Raw genomic sequence first — 17340 nt, forward strand, 5'->3', positions numbered from 1 at the left:
AAATGAATGAATTCCATGCCCCACAAATAACCCAGAGATGCATTTTAAATAAAAGGACACATTCCACTCATGTAAAAACACACTGATTCCCGGACCATCCGCGGGCCGGATTTAGAAGCCTATTGGGCCAGATCCGGCCCCCGGTCCTTAGTTTGCCTATCCATGACTCAGGCTGTATATATGTGTGAATAAACCATATATCTTAAAGACACCACAGTCTCTGCTGTCCCTTATTCCAAGGAAGATGAACCCTGGGTAAGCTCCTGGAAATTGAGGAAATTGAGGAAATCCGTTTGCATTTTGATTATTACAGAATTAAGTATTTCCTTTTGTAAAAATAAATAAATAACAATGTTAATTTTTATAGGCCGATGTATGTAATGGTACTGCTGGTTTTTCCTGTTACGATCAGCCATTCTATTCTGTATGTGTTTTTCCTATTATGAATTCATGGTAATGGATTTTGGGTTTTTTTAAAGGTATGTTCCATTGAAAAATGGTGGGATTGCCTTCATGGGAGGTTTTTCAACAGAGGTTGGGCAGCCCACATTTCAAGGAGCCAGACCAGATGACCCCAGGGGTCCCTGCCAACGCTACAATTCTATGAACAGATGCTTTAGGGTCACATGTCTCGTGCAAATCCTTTATTTGGCAGCTTTTACAACAGGCAGTACCAATTTATGGGGGGAGCTCAATCGTGGTCTGGGCCACATCGGTCCTCGCCGTGACTCAGGCGATGGGTATCGTCTACCAGGAGAGCAAACACTTTGGTGAACTCCTCAAAAGTCAGTTGTCCGGTCTTGTCAACATCTGCTTTTTTGAAAAGCTCTTTCATGTAGCCTGGGCGGTTTCTGTTCTGTAAGGGAAGATGGGGAGAACTAGATGAAACTTTGGTTGGCAAATGCTCCTCTGAAAACATCGTGATCTGCCTTATTCTTTGACCTTAGGGGACCAGATATGGCTGGACTACAATTGCCATTATCCATCACCGCTTAAAAAAACCCCATGATATGGCTCTCAAAGCAATTTTCCATTGATGGTGGATTGCTGTTCTACAGCTCCCTCTGGTGTCACATTTTTATAACATATTTTTAACGTTTTAACTGACCAGTGTAGATAATAATAATAATAATAATAATAATAATAATAATAATAATAATAATTTATTTTTATACCCCTCCCAACAAAATAATAATAATAATAATAATAATAATAATAATAATAATAATAATAATAGAAAGCAATAAAATATCAAATATTAAAAACTTCCCTAAACAGGGCTGCCTTCAGATTTCTTCTCAAAGTCGTATAAGTTATTTATCTCCTTGACATCTGAGGGAGAGTGTTCCACAGGGAGGGTGCCACTACCGAGAAGGCCCTCTGCCTGGTTCCCTGTAACTTCACTTCTCGCAGTGAGGGAACTGCCAGAAGGCCCTTGGTGTTGGACCTCAGTGTCTGGGCTGAACGATGGGGGTGGAGACGCTCCTTCAGGTATACTGGAGGATTAGTCCTGATTAGTCCTGTCAGTATTTTGCAGGAGGGATAAAATAAAATAAAATCCTTCCAGTAGCACCTTAGAGACCAACGTAAGTTTGTTATTGGTATGAGCTTTTGTGTGCATGCACACCTCTTCAGATACACTGAAACAGAAGTCACTAGACCCTTCTATATAGTGAGAGGGTGGGGAGGGGTGTTACTCAGAAGGGTGTTGGGAATGGGTGATTGGTTGATAGGTGTGGTAAATCAGTTGACGACTGAAAATTGGCTTTCAGGTGGAAAGGTCGAAATTAGAAACAGAGCTTTTGGAACCCAGTACTAAGAATCTGTCAAGAATGTATAACTTGCTGTTGAAATGGAATACACAGGATGAGATGGTAAAATCAGCTATGATCAAATGGGCACAGGACATTGGACATGACATTATGTTTGCAGACTGGGAACAGTTATGGACCACCGGTATAAAGTTTACGGCATGTAATGCCTTAAGAGAGAATATTATGAAAATGATTTATAGGTGGTACATGACCCCAGTCAAGCTTGCAAAAATTTACCATTTGCCCAATAACAAATGTTGGAAATGTAATGAAACTGAAGGTACTTTTTATCACCTTTGGTGGACATGCCCAAAGATTAAGGCTTTCTGGGAAAGGATCTATAATGAAATGAAAAAGGTGCTTAAATGCACTTTCGCGAAGAAACCAGAGGCCTTTCTCTTGGGCATGGTAGGCCAATTGGTGTTAAAGAAAGATAGGATGTTTTTTATGTATGCGACAACAGCAGCAAGAGTACTTTTAGCAAAGTACTGGAAGACACAAGAACTACCCACACTGGAAGAATGGCAGACGAAGGTGATTGACTACATGGGACTGGCTGAGATGACCGGCAGAATCCGAGACCAAGGGAAAGAGACGGTGGAAGAAGACTGGAAGAAATTTAAAGTTTACCTTAAGAACTGTTGTAAAATTAATGAGTGCTAAAATGTTTTGAGTAATGCAAAATAGAATTGCAGCGATAAACAATTGGATATGGGAAAAAGGATTTAAAGGAAGTGCCATAAGTAAATAAAATTAGAGGTTGCTGGAAAAATTTAAAACAAGGATGCAGAAAAAGGAGGTATGGGGAAGTCGTTGAAAGAAGGTTTAAGGAAAAGAAGGTTAAGAAATTATACATGTTTATATGTGTGTTTGTTTTTGTATTGTCTTGTATTGTTATTTAATATGTGTTGGAAAATTAATAAAAATTTATTTAAAAAAAAAAAGTAAATCAGTTGACGACTGTTAACGACTGCAATTGGTCTTACAGGAAAAAGCAAGGGGTGAGATGGCCAAAAATAGCTTTATCATGTATAATGAGATAAGAATCCAATGTCTCTATTCAGACCAGGTCTCTCCATGGTTTTGAGTTTGGTAATAAGCCCCATTCCCACCACCCTTCTGAGTAATACCCCTCCCCACCCTCTCACTATATGTAAGGTTCTGGTGACTTCTGTTTCAGTGTACAGTGGTACCTCAGGTTACAGATGCTTCAGGTTACAGACACCGCTAACCCAGAAATAGTACCTCGGGTTAAGAACTTTGCTTCAGGATGAGAACAGAAATTGTGCGGCGGCAGCGGGAGGCCCCTTTAGCTAAAGTGGTACCTCAGGTTAAGAACAGTTTCAGGTTAAGAACAGACCTCCAGAACAAATTAACCTGAGGTACCACTGTATCTGAAGAAGTGTGCATACACACGAAAGCTCATACCAATAACAAACTTCTCTAAGGTGCTACTGGAAGGATTTTTTAAATTTTGTTTCAACTATGGCAGACCAACACAGCTACCTACCTATATCTAGAATGGCAGGAGGGATGTAGGTGCATACTAAAAGCTCACCCACCAGGCCTCCCCATTTGGCCCCACGTGGCCTTTTGAGGGAAGCTATGCCCAGCAGCCCTGCAACTAACATCATACATAACATGGGGCGTTGGTGTGGCAGGGCAGGCTTCAAAGGAAGAATTGGGGATTTGAAGTGGGCCCCCAATAGTTCCTTGGGGGCCACAGTTTGGTTAAAGGTGCTGAGAGTTGCTAGGGGACTCTCTTTTCCCCTGACAGCGCTACAGTTCCCAGGGTGGTTTAAAAGTCCACCCCTGGGGAACTCATTAAAGACCAGGTCTCATCTAACCTTTGCATCACCTTTGTGCAAGCAAATCAGGATGAACTCTTGGCAAACAGGTCATCCGGATGGCCCCAACATTACAAGAAAGCTAGCATCTTAAAAAGCAGAGACATCACCTTGCCAACAAAGGTCCGTATAGTTAAAGCCATGGTTTTCCCATTAGTGATGTATGGAAGTGAGAGCTGGACCGTAAAGAAGGCTGATTGCCGAAGAATTGATGCTTTTGAATTATGGTGCTGGAGGAGACTCTGGAGAGTCCCATGGACTGCAAGAAGATCAAACACATCCATTCTTACGGAAATCAGCCCTGAGTGCTCACTGGAAGGACAGATCCTGAAGCTGAGGCTCCAATACTTTGGCCACCTCATGAGAAGAGAAGACTCCCTGGAAAAGACCCTGATGTTGGGGAAGATGGAGGGCACAAGGAGAAGGGGACGACAGAGGACGAGATGGTGGGACAGTGTTCTCGAAGCTACCAGCATGAGTCTGACCAAACTGCGGGAGGCAGTGGAGGACAGGAGTGCCTGGCGTGCTCTGGTCCAGGGGGTCACCAAGAGTCGGACACGACTAAACGACTAAACAACAACAACAACCTGACTCCCAATTTTTTGCAAACACATTTGCACCACCAACAACGCCATTTCCTTTGGCTTCACTCACGCAGGCAGCCAGGAAAGTGGGAGCTTGGCTCTTGAGAAGCTCCGTCATGTCCTTGAGGCTCAAGAAGTCATCTTTGCCTTCTCGAGGAGCGAATTGATGGTAGATGTTCACAATGATCTCGAGCGCCAACTCCAGAGTGCAGTGAGGCAAACTATCCGATGTGGCTGGAGCCTTGGGATGGGTAACCGGAGGGTGTTGGTGGGTACTCGGAGGATGGGTTGCCATTCTCTGCAATCTCTGCTGACCTGGAAGAGGCAGGCATATGCATGAAACTGTTAAGATATTCCGTTCCACCTTAAGAGGAACAGGCATGACTGTTGTGTGTCACATGCCTGTTTACATTCCAGCACAGCTTGCTGGGAACTTCCGTTTGTGTATAGCTTTTGCTTATGCTTCTTGCTTTGGACATGCAAGGAGAACAGACATGTTTTTCTTTGTGCTGATGTATGCTAAATAAACCGCTGTGAATATGCTTTACATATGCCTCTATCTGCCCTTCTGTTGCGAAGAGGTTTTTTACTCTGCTGGCTTGCGTGCTCAGCTTCTGAAAGGCTTTTGAAGTCCTGAGTCACAGTTTGATGCAGAACCAAGGACTGGAGTTTGACCAGCAACCGGCTGGCGGGCTGGAGCCAGCTGGGGGCCTGCCAATTGCCCCCGTTCCCCTTGGACACATCTCAACAGAAACATGTTCATAATCATGGGCCTTTTCGGCCACTAAAGCTATGAAGAATTTAGGAAGCCGCAAGCCAGCAAGATATTCCACTTCAGCCACCAGCAGCAGCTAAGGATGTGTGAATGTGTCCCTTTCGGTTTCTCAGTTCTCCAAAAGACTATACATTGACAATACTATGATAGTACTTAGAACAGTCATGGCTTCCTGCCCATCGCCCCTTGCAAAGAAAGAACCATGGCAATTGTAGATTGTTAAGGCTGGAAGTCTCTCCTTGTTCCTATGTTTCAGTCATGTTCCACAGGAATACGTGGCAGGGCTGTCCACACCCAGATGTTGTTGTACAAACAGCTGTGGAGGCTGCAGGGCCCTAGAGGAACATGCCCAGACCCCTGGTCCCTCTCACAGAACTCTAGGTTAGGTAAAATCATCACCTAACTCTCCAAAATTATAAAGACCTCCTAAAGGACTCTGCAAACGAGGCAGAAAAGCAGGAGCCTCTTTTGTTTGGCAAGGAAACATTTGAGAAACTATTACTACTATCATCGTCTTAATCGCTACCACATTTATAACTTTACCACCAAGTTACAACCATTTAAGATTTAAAAAACAGTTAAATCAGATTACAGGCACAGGAACAGGTGGAACCAGAAAACACACACCTTGGGTGTCAAAGGCCAGGTGAAGAAAGCTGTAAAGTTGTACCGTAAGCCTGCAATTTACACAGGGGTTACGTTCCGGCGATTGCGCCTAAAGCCAAAATTACGTATAGTCAAAACACATTTGGTTCAATGGCGGTTGGGTTTGCCAAAGTCCCCTTTTGGCCACTTAAAAACATATTGCCAAAACTTAGATAGCTTGAGGGTTTACCGGGAAGCGAAAAGCCAGATGAACCTCTGTGAGGCAGGAATTCCACAACTTTAGGGGCTGCCACAGAGAAGGCCCTCTCCTGGGAGACCACCACCCCAAACCTCTGAGGGAGGGGGGAGCTACCAAAAGGGTCACCTCTGCTCATTTTATTACCGGGGGGGTGGTCCTTTAAGGAGGAAGAGGGCCTTTCAGATATTTGGCGCCTAAGTCGTTTAGGATTTTAAACACAAATGGGCGGGCCCTGAATTGGGCCCAGAAACAGACCAGTAGCCAATCCAACGCTTTTAGAACAGACCTTATGCGACATCTAAAGGCAACCCCAGCCAGTGGCGGAACATTTCCCCCCGCTGCCCAGGGCGGACGTGCTCCCGAGGGGGGCGGGGCACAGAGGGTGCCCTCCCAGGCGCGGGATAGCCGCTTTGGTGCATGGAGTGGCATGCGTGCCCTGCAGCCAGGGGCGGAACGAGTCACCGATGGCGGACATTTGGCGTGCTGCCCACCCACAACTGCCAAATGTCACCCCCCTCAGCGAAGACACCCAGGGCGGTATGCCCCCACCATAACCCCCTTCCTCCACCCCTGACTCCAGCCACTGCGTTTCGGACCTGTGGAAGTTTTCTGAGACATTTCCAGGGGCAGCACCATGTACCGGTTATTGCAATCACTGGAGAAGCAGGTTTTGGCGCAACACTTCTCTAAAGAGAGGGGTTGTAAGAAAGAGACTCACCGAGCTTGCCAGCTGATTCCTAGCCGTGGATGTGATGTAGGGCTCTCCTGGCACTGTTTATATATACCTCCCTGAATCTGGATTTCAGCGATGGTGATGACACAAGAAACGGCTGCTTATGAGGGAGTGATTGGGTGCCACCCAGGAATTACCATACAACCTGTTTCCTGATGGGAAGTCATTAATCCTGACCAAATTCCATATGCGTCTGAAAACACCTTTCATTTTGTCACCTTCCACTCTTGTGCAATGATTAAGAGCCAAAGTTGCCGTGATTGCAGTTGTGTTTCTTGTATCCATGCCTTCTAGCCTGCACTGCAACAGTCGAGGGAGGGCAGAAAGTCAGGCAGAGAAAGTTAGACTTCATCTTTAGCTTCGCTGCCACCGCTAAACAGCCCTTTCAACCTTCTTGGACTAGAACTGGTCCAGCCTATTCCCAAGAGTGATTTGAGCAGGATGACAATCAGGTGGCGGCTTAATAACCTTTGAAGGTGACTAGGAAATAACTAATCCAGAATGCGGCAGCTAGACTAGTGACTGAGAGAGGCCGCCGGGACCACATAACACTGGTCTTGAAAGACCTACACTGGCTCCCAGTACGTTTCTGAGCACAATTCAAAGTGTTGGTGCTGACCTTTAAAGCCCTAAACAGCCTTGGTCCAGTATACCTGAAAGAGCGTCTCCACGCCCATTGTTCTGCCCAGACACTGAGGTCCAGGGCTGAGGGCCTTCTGGCAGTTCCCTCACTGTGAGAAGCCAAGTTACAGGGAACCAGGCAGAGGGCCTTCTCGGTAGTGGCACCCGCCCTGTGGAACGCCCTCCCACCAGATGTCAAAGAGAAGAACAACTACCAGACTTTTAGAAGACATCTGAAGGCAGCCCTGTTTAGGGAAGCTTTTAATGTTTAATAGACTATTGTATTTTAATATTCTGTTGGAAGCCGCCCAGAGTGGCTGGGGAAACCCAGCCAGATGGGCGGGGTATAAATAATAAAGTATTATTATAATAATAATTACTATTATTCTGATCTTGCAACGCAGCCGTGCAATTTCATTTTGCAAAGGTCACCTTCCTGGGGCAGGTGATGATTAAAAGCAATATAAAGGTATAATTCCTGCAGCAAAGATAATCCTATGTAAATGCACCTGAGAGTAAGCCCAATTGTATACAGAGGCAGATTTCCTTCTGAGTGTCGCTGCAGGAAGGCATAGGATATGGGAGGGGGTGTCTGTCTGTCTGTCTTCTCTCTCTGCTACCTCTCTCCCCTCCACTTCCAGTTTTATCTATTTATGCTAGTTGAAAGAAAGCTGGTGCATAACATGCCAGTGTAAAGGGACAAAAAGGGGCATGTGGATGGTAGGAAGTGGGATTATTATTATTATTATTATTATTATTAATTGAATTTTTGAATTTATATACCGCCCTATACCCCAAGGTCAATTCAATTCAATTCAAAATCCTTTATTAGGCATATCACACCTCACATTAACAAACAAACATCATATACAGACTGTATAAAATACGGGCTCAGCGAACACAATTTATCCCAGTCCTATTCTTAACTCCAAAAAATAAATCAATGTACATAAATAATATAATACAACACAGCAACATCACCTACCATTAAAACCACTAAGTCTCTTTATCATGGCCCATTCTTTCTTCATGGACAGCACTTAAAAATTCAGCCGCTATTAAAGTAATTTTATCATCGCTGTCCGCCAGCAGGTCCTGAACAGTTGGTTGTGTAAAAAACTGTCCATTAAATTTTAGGGCCTCAAATAATTGTCTTCTGGCATAACTGCCAAAATCACAGGAAAAGAATATATGTTCTAGAGTATCGGGTTCCTGTTTTCTGCATTTACAGAGACGCTCTGATTCTGGGATAGCTAAGTATCTTCCTCTCACTACCGCCGAGGGAAACATGTTAAATCTGGCCAACATAAACAGCCTACACGATTCATGTTTCTTCAGATTTGTCATGTATCCCTTTTGGAAATCTCTACACAAAGGGAGATTTAGGTGAATAGGAGAGCAGGTGCTGCGCTTTGCAACCTCAAGCATGGCGAGAACACTTTTTTCTGTGAGGGTCTTCCTGATAATTTCCCATATATCTTTGGGATCAGAGATTTCAAAATCAGTTAAAGTGAGCCCTATCGAATCCAGTTTTCTCCTACAAATCACTGATAGATTGTAGATTGCCCTATCACTTAAAAGATCGTAAAGTATAGTATTAGGGGATAGGGCTCTATAATGCAGGAGGATCCAATATTTCAAGGTCCTCAGCCATGCCCTTACTGATAAAGGCAGTATTCCCAGCTCACAACATATTGTTTCATATTTTACAGAGTTTGCAAGTCCTAATAATGACCTCAAAAGGGATGCGTGAAATTTATCCAACCTCTTGAGGTCACCTGAAATCCACACTGGTGTGCCGTATAGAAGTTGGGCACAGAGTTTCATGTCAATCACTTGCAATACAGCTGGAATAAATCTGTTTCCTACTGGAGAAAAAAAATAGGATTTAATATGGTGGGCTGTTACTTTGGCCTTAGCTATTGCAGCACATATATGTGTATTCCAATTCATATTATTTTTGAATGTGATTCCCAGATAATTGAAGTGCTTAACTTCCTGTATTAGATGTCCATTAATTATACAGCCTTTTGGGTTCCCTCTCTTTCTGAATTGCATAATCTTTGTCTTATCATAATTAATTTTGAGATTATTGAGAGAGCAGTAGTTTGAGAAACTCTTAAATAATTTTTTTAAACCCAAAACAGAGAGTGAAATAATTACAGCATCATCTGCATAAAGTAATAAAAAGAGTGGGCTATTGTTTAAATAAGGAGTATGAGTGGTTGCATTTTGAAGAAATAATGGTAGGTCAGATAGAAATAAATTAAATAGGGTAGGGGCCAAGATACAGCCTTGCCTAACTCCTCGATTATTCAGAATAGGACCTGCAAGTCTACCATCTTTTGATACTTTAACATATATTTGGTTATTAGAATGTAAACTTTGAATCAGTGTAAGTAGATATGGGTCGATACCAAGGTGTTCTAGTTTAGTCCATAGTTTATTGCGGTCGACCGAATCAAAGGCACTTTTTAAATCCACAAATGCCACAAAGAGTTTTCGTTTATTTCTCATGACATATTTATCCACAAGATGACTTAACACTAGACACTGGTCAAGAGTTGACGAGCCTGCCTTAAAACCAGCCTGCTCTTTACCAGGTAGACCTTTTGTCAGCATCCATTCTTCCAATTTAATAAGCAGAGATTTGGCATAGATTTTACTTATGCATGGTAACAAACTTATAGGCCTGTAGTTCTCTTGGCAATTCCTATCACCTTTTTTAAAGATTGGTACCACTATTGAGTTGTTCCACGACTTAGGTACAAGAGCTGAGTGATAGATAGAATTAAAAAGCGGTACAAGTTTATTGGCCCACCATTCTAGATCTAATCTCAACAGGTCTATTGGAATGCCATCCATACCAGGTGATTTCCCTTGCTTAAACGAAAAGATTATCCTTTTCATCTCCTCAACAGTAATTTGAAATTGTGTGGTTTTTGCCAGAGAAAATTTAAAATTTTCCTTTTTACAAACTTGGTGATCATAAAAAATGGCAGTAAAATGTGAAATCCAAGCCTCATCGCTTATATTAGGGAAATCAATGATATCTTTTATTGAGAGAAGTGACCAAAAAGTTTTGGTATCTTTAATTTCTAATGCAGTAACAATTTTAGACCATTTGGCTAGTGCGAACTCAGATTTTTTTTCCAGGAGCATGTTCTTAAAAGCTTTTTTCATTTCAAAATAAGTCTTCCAGAGACCTTGAGAGTTGGTAATATAGGCTTCTTTTAGACAAGTTCTAAGTTCTTTCTTATAGTTAATGCAATCTTTATCAAACCAGTTATACTTATTTGAAGGTTTGTTGCTGAACTGAGGGTCTAAAAAAGAAGAAAATAAATCCTGGATAGTCTTATAATAACAATCATTATCCTCCAGGGGCATCAAATTTTGGTTAGCCACAGGTTCAAGAATAACTGGGTTATTTTCAAATACTGCTAATAGATCCTCCCTATTTTTATCACTTATATAAACTCTTTTGGCATAGATAGTCTTATCAATACTAATAAGAGGACTAATATCATTATTTCTAGGATTCATGTACATCTCTAAAACTATTGGGAAGTGGTCACTTTCTGAGCGAGGTACAACTGTAAAAGAGGCAACTTCATTTAACATTTCAACAGAAACTAGAGAATAGTCGATTACGCTCCTACCCCTTTTGGAGCTGAAGGTAAAATTTCCTGGAATATCCGGCCACATTGAGCCATTCAAAAATGAGAGGTTAAATTCTAAAACCAATTGTAAGAGTTTTCCTCCCGCTTTATTAATAATGATGTCCTTTGAATTCCTCCCTATTCTCAATGGAAGAGGGGCGTCTTCAGCTAGATTTGAGACATAGTGTTTATAGAGAGCTGTATTATCTGATCCAATTCGAGCATTGGTGTCTCCCATTACAATCAAGGGGATATTTGGGGATTTACTACGTATTAAATACAACTCTTCAGAGACTATATTCCAACCATAATCTGGTTTAATTTCTAACTCTAAGGGAGGAAAATATATATTTAAAAGAAGAATTTCCCTGTAAACAATGGAAAATGATAATAGTTGTGCATACTGTCCAATATTTCTGATATAATTAATTTTAAGGTTAGAGGACTGTTTGATACCACAGATCAAACCAGCTTTAGGGCGACCTTTTGTTGACATTTTAGTAGCAGGTAAATTATAAGTAATAAAATTAGGAATATTTAAAGGTTTAAGAGACCAGGTTTCCTGCAGAAGTATTATATCATAAGACTCAAGAAAGTTTATAAAATCAGAATCAGCTAATTTACATGAGAGTCCAGCTACATTCCAGGACATAATAGAAAGAGTTTGGAGAGATCTTTGATTTAAGGGTGCTAGTGAGGTATGCGTGGTGCATTCCGGATGTCACACCAAGTTCCTCTGATTCTTACTATTAGCCCTTTCATCGGGTTCAGATAGTTCAGATGCTAATTCGATGATGTTTAAAGATGTATTCAGTATGCTCACATTTGAGGAGGGTGGAATGCTAAGATTGCAACCTGGCGCACCCATGCTGGGGACTTTATTTGGGGAGCCCAATTCAGTCTCATTTAATTCTCTCATTTTATCCCATGCTAACGTAGTGACCAGGTTTGCCTCTGAGATGGGTTGCATGCGAGCTGGGTTATAGGAGGGGCGTTTCGATTCCAAGATCTGAGAGGATGGATTCATCTCCGCAACAACCAATTGGCGTGGGATGACGGAGGGTTTCCCGACCCATAAATCCAGCTCGTGACGATAGAAGCATGAAGCCTGATCTGGGACATAATCAGATATGTTTTGGTTGTGTGGTCCCAGTTGGTCCTTCGTCAGCTTTGTCAGACAAGAACGAAGGTTATTCAGTCTATCGAGTATTTTGTTCTGAGTTTCTTGGGGGAGAGCGCAATAGGAGTTAATTAAGTTATTTTCAAAACTATCAAACCCGTTACCTTGGCTCGCCTCATATAAAGTCCCAGGAGAGTCTGGTCTTAGAAGATCATTAGTAAGTAACTCTGGATGGTGATTAGGCGAGTCCTCATTGGCTTTTATATCAATTAAAGTGTGGTATTCAGCCTTTTGATGAGGTGCTGCAGTCGAGGATTCAGGACTGGGGAATAGTGGAATAGGAGAGGCCTCATTTTTAAAGTATCTTGATATTTTTACACCACTTGTCTTTAGGTGTTCTCTGTGTTTATATATCAGTTTTGTCAATCTCCGATCATGGAATGTAACCACCGCCCTTGCAAGCAAGCCATCAAAATATAGATATTCCACTTTGTCCAACTCCGAGGGATTACTCAAAGTACCTGGCATGTATGCCTTAAGGAAGTTCAGTAAATGGACTTTGCGATCCTCTTGTGATATAAATCCTGGAGGCTTAGGATAGCTTGAAAAAACAAGCTTGTTTTGAAGCAACACCAGCTTCCAGTTCTTATTTGTTGGAATGCTCTCCTTATTGGATTTGGAGTTGTCTATGGTTAAAACGTAGGACCATGGGTCTTGGGGCAATAAATCTTGCTTAGGGCTTGGTGGTGGAGCATGTGCTGAAGGTTTTAGACAATCCAGAGCTTTATCAGCACAGACGTTTGGGGGCAAATCTTGTTTAACTGACTTCTTGGCTAAAGACTTCACCAGGTTTCCTCTAGTCCCAGAGGCTGTTGTGCTCTCAAGTAGGTTAAAAAGCTTTTTAAAAACCATTTTTTTATAATGCACTGACTTAAAATTTTTTATGTTTTTACTTTTTTTAACATTCTTTACAACTATGGGTCTTCTTTTACAAGCATTAGCTCTGCAGGCTTTCTTACCCTTCCTTAATGGGCCACTCCTACAGAGGGTGGAGGCGAGGCCATGGTTACTTTCTGAATCTGCAGGCATTCCGACGGGTTTTCTCCAGAAAGTTTTACAGGAGTCAGCCATGATGGTAAGAATTTTTGTGCAAATGTCCAGATAGGACTTTATGGATTCAATGTCCTCAGTAAGGAGCACCAGCCATTTGATGATTGAGAGACCCTCTTCATTTGTCTCATGGGAATGAGGATAAGAGTCTTTCGAAGGTTTATTGTTTCCCGAGGCCAATTCCGAAATTTGTTTTAACATTAGTTCCTCCATTTTTTGATCTAACGATGGTTCGGGGGGAACTTGGGATTTGGCTTTCAGTTTCGGGGATGCCTCATCGGCTGTATCGAGGATATTTTGTGTTGCTTCCAATATATTCAGGCTTTTATCACTGCTTTTAGTACACTCCTTTCTTTGCATAACCAGTCCTTCACTATGGCTGTAAGAGAGATTGGTAGGAGAGAGTAGAATTTCTCTTCCCTTCTTGTTCTTGTTCTCACTCATTTCAGTCGTTTCCTCATTTGTTCCACATTTTGCTTTGTTCATGTAGAAGCGAGTGATTTTTGTTTGCGCATTCTTTAGAGTGGTTCTTTTAAAGGTGGGTCTTACAGCCTTCAGAGAAAAGCCTGAGGTTTTGCAGCCACTTCTGGTCACCACCATTGTTTCTTTAAAGTTGTAAATTATTTCTTTATTGTTGTAATAAACACGCTACAATGCTCAGCTGCATTAAAAGTTCACAGCAGGTTTCCTTCAGCTATTAGCCTTCCTTATCACTTAAAACAATGATAAAACACTCAGTGTATCTTCTTAAAAAGTTACTTTTTTAAGAAAGTTAGTAGGGGGAAAGAAACAATGGCCGCTAGGGCAACTCACTTTCCTTTTTCCGCTCTGCATATAGCTTTGCGTCTGTGCTGATTTCGGCTGTCAGCTGAACTCCACGAAATTTTTCTCTCCGGGTTCTCCTTGTTGCTCCGAGACTTCACTTTATGCTCCAGATTTCTTTAACTTGAGAGCAAGGTGCTTTCTCTGCGAGCTTGGGGCATCGCTATTCGGAGGTAGAAAGTGGCTTCCCTCGACCCACTGCTCCGCCCCGCCGTTCTCCAGTCAAACAATAAAACAATAAAACAATAAAACAATAAACTAAAAACAAAGCGAGGAGGTAATAAAACAGCTAGTAAAACGTTAAAACTGAGAGTTTAAAACCAGGAAGTGGTTAAAAACTGCTTAAAAACTACTTAAAAGCTTAGTTAAAAGCAGAGGAGTCTGACTAGCCTGCTGTCTCCGTCGCCAAGGTCTTGGTGCACTTCACAGAATAAAATCAAAATATAAAACCACAAAATACATAATCAAAATAAAAACAACAACCGTAATAACCCCCCACCCCCAAAAACCACATTTTAAAAGGGCATAGGATCATCACAACATTTAAAGTAAGACAATTAACAAAGCCACTCGTTAGAAAGACCATGATCTCAGAAATGTCTGCAGGAATATTTAGGGGCAACCAAATTGGCTGGGTGCCTTTCTGATACAGTTAAGCTGCATCCTAACTGTTTACTGGTTCTTTGTTCATGTTTCCTGTTTTTTTCCCCCAAGCAGAGATAATGTCTTGGCGTGGTGGCAGCTCCCTAGAAAAAGGTCAGCAACTTTGGGGTTCCCCCCTTTAAAAAGGTCAGCAACACTGGGAAATGGGGGGGTCGCCCGCCGGAGGGATCTTTGCACCACAGCGCCGGATATGCAAACTGTTGTGGACATGCTGGGAGCTGGATTTGAGACGGGGAAAACGAATAACCGAAGGAAAAGGAAGTAGACAAATTGGGTGAGCTCAGCTGTACAGAAAGGATCCCCAGTTCCCAAAGTTCCCAAACTTGTTCTACCAAGGGTTTTGCAATCCACTGTTGAAAACCCTTTGGTTCCAATACACAGAGAGGCATCCTTGTTGTTGAAATGTGGTACCCGGAAGAGCCATCTCAAAAGTCCTCATCTACATCCCAAATCACTTACTGGAACTCTGAAACAGGTAGATCCTTTGAGGAGACTGACTCATCTTCAGGCAGCTTCGGCAATTATTTCCCAATCGTGAACTTAGCAGAGTCAGACCCTTGACACACCTAGATCAGTAGCATCAACACAGATTGGCAGCAGCTCGCCATGGTTTTGGGCAGAGCCATTCTCAGCCCAGCTGGAAATGCCGAGAATTCGACCTCCGGCCTTTGTTCATGCAGAGAGAGCTCTACCAATGAGCTGTAGCCCTTTGTCAAACAAGCACATTTCCAAAATGCAGTCCCAGACTTGACACGTTTGTGGGGGCCATAACTAGCCATTCAAAGAAAGGAGGTCTCTTTGTTGTATTATAGAATTGTAGAGTTGGAAGGGACCCCGAGGATCATCTAGTCCAGGCATGTCCGGGTTCAAGTAGGCTGTGATCTACTATCCAGTATCAAAAACTGGCAGTGATCTACCACACTCTCCCTTTGTCATCCTTCAATTTCTTCGCTTTAGGGGCAAGGGGTTAAGGCGTTGTTGGGGGCCAGAGAAACCCTGAAATATACTCGGAGTCGAGTGTGGATTTCATGCTCTTTATTCAGCTCATAGTAGGGAGGAAGGCCAGTTCCCCTGAAATGTCTGCTTTATATACATTATTTACACAATGGGCCCCACGTGATTGGCTAATTCCGGGATTCTCCTGTAGACCAATCAGGTCGCGAATTCACTTCCACCTGGAGCTGGATTGGGTGGCTCCTGTGGACCAATCAGACTGCTGCATTTTGGATCCTATTGTTCTAGGACCAATCAGACTGCTGCATTTTGGATCCTATTGTTCTAGGACCAATCAGACTGCTGCATTTTGGATCCTATTGTTCTAGGACCAATCAGACTGCTGCATTCTGAATCCTATTGTTCTAGGACCAATCAGACTGCTGCATTCTGAATCCTATTGTTCTAGGACCAATCAGACTGCTGCATTTTGGATCCTATTGTTCTAGGACCAATCAGACTGCTGCATTTTGGGTCCTATTCAACTCAGTACATAACAGGATCCCTAACTGCTAAAAAGCCAGGGGAGTTTGAAAGTACAAGAGAAGCATTGCTGGGTTTTTAATAACCCCACTCTCCAGCTTCTTGTTCAGAGATTGGCAAGAACTGAACATGAACAGAGAGCTGGGCACCACAAAGGGAAGGGAAGGAGGCATGCTAAAGAGCTGGGAGATGGCAAGCCAGCTAGGTAGGCAGCTATGTAGGGCAAATGTCTTGGAAGTGTGCAGGTAGATGCTTGCTTCTTTTTGTATATTGTGAAAATAATTATTTATTTGGATTTATGAAATCTATTTTTGAAAAAGAGGGCTTAACAGTTTAGCTTATTAAATGGCAATGTTATTAAATACACTAATGATGTTCATTGGCCCTTGGACATTTGATTAAGCTTGATGAGTTTGCTTGCTTAAATACACAATGAGTTTAAAGGAGTAATAGAGTTGCCTGGAAGTTGCCGTCAAGACAGACAAGGCAGTTTCTGAAGGGGCAGCAGCAAACCAGTGAGCGTTACAAAGCCCAGCTACGCTTGGAACATTCAATATTTTTCTTACACTCGTCCATTATAGTGCTTTTGTTATTTTTCTCGTTGAATAAAACACGGTGAACCATGTGTGTCATTGTCATGGATTGCTCTGAAGTCATTTCTTCACCAGGTAAAGTCATTTTAGCCCCCACCCCCTATTCCACCCCCAATCTGTCCTGTACTTTGCCTGGCCAAAGGCAGCAACCCTGAGTCAAGCCATTAGTCCATCTAGGTCAGTATTGTGGACACTGACTGGCAACAGCTCTCCAGGATTTGCAAGTTTTATGGAAATTACGGGGGGGGCACATCTTTAAAGCTGTTAAATGGTACAAATATTATGCATAAATGTATTCTTTCAGCTTGACAGCTCAGGGAAGTTACCTAGCTTTAAAAACCACATAAAATCAACTCCTTTGCCAGTTTCCTTCATTCCACCGCCAATTTGGAAACCACTCGGTCCCCACCATAATCCCTCAAGCGGGGGGTCACCTACTCACAGGAAGGTACTCATAGGTGTCAATCTCTGGGCACAATTCAAAGTGTTGGTGCTGACCTTTAAAGCCCTAAACGGCCTCGGTCCAGTATATCTGAAGGAGTGTCTCCACCTCCATCTTTCTGCCCGGACACTGAGGTCCAGGGCTGAGGGCCTTCTGGCAGTTCCCTCACTGCGAGAGGCCAAGTTACAGGGAACCAGGCACAGGGCCTTCTCAGTAGTGGCGCCCGCCCTGTGTAAC

General features: G+C 42.7%; 1 protein-coding gene across 3 annotated transcripts; it reads right to left on the bottom strand.

Moving 5' to 3' along the window:
• Positions 1-624: 624 nt before the first annotated feature.
• On the bottom strand, positions 625-15136 carry LOC128403711 (protein S100-A15A-like). Of its 3 annotated transcripts, none has more exons than XM_053368737.1 (3): positions 15052-15136; positions 4316-4560; positions 625-856 (listed from the first exon to the last, which is right to left on the bottom strand). In XM_053368737.1, exons 1-3 carry the CDS (start codon positions 15092-15094, stop codon positions 692-694), a joined length of 453 nt encoding a protein of 150 aa, XP_053224712.1. In that variant the 5' UTR covers positions 15095-15136; the 3' UTR covers positions 625-691. The 3 variants fall into 3 exon arrangements, with proteins under 3 accessions (XP_053224712.1, XP_053224713.1, XP_053224714.1); XM_053368738.1 differs by lacking the exon at positions 15052-15136 and adding an exon at positions 6583-6659; XM_053368739.1 differs by lacking the exon at positions 15052-15136 and adding an exon at positions 5648-5730.
• Between the last annotated feature and the right edge of the window lie 2204 nt (positions 15137-17340).

The sequence above is a fragment of the Podarcis raffonei genome, chromosome 16 (assembly GCF_027172205.1).
Source record: "Podarcis raffonei isolate rPodRaf1 chromosome 16, rPodRaf1.pri, whole genome shotgun sequence".
In the NCBI taxonomy this organism is placed as follows: Eukaryota; Metazoa; Chordata; class Lepidosauria; order Squamata; family Lacertidae; genus Podarcis; species Podarcis raffonei.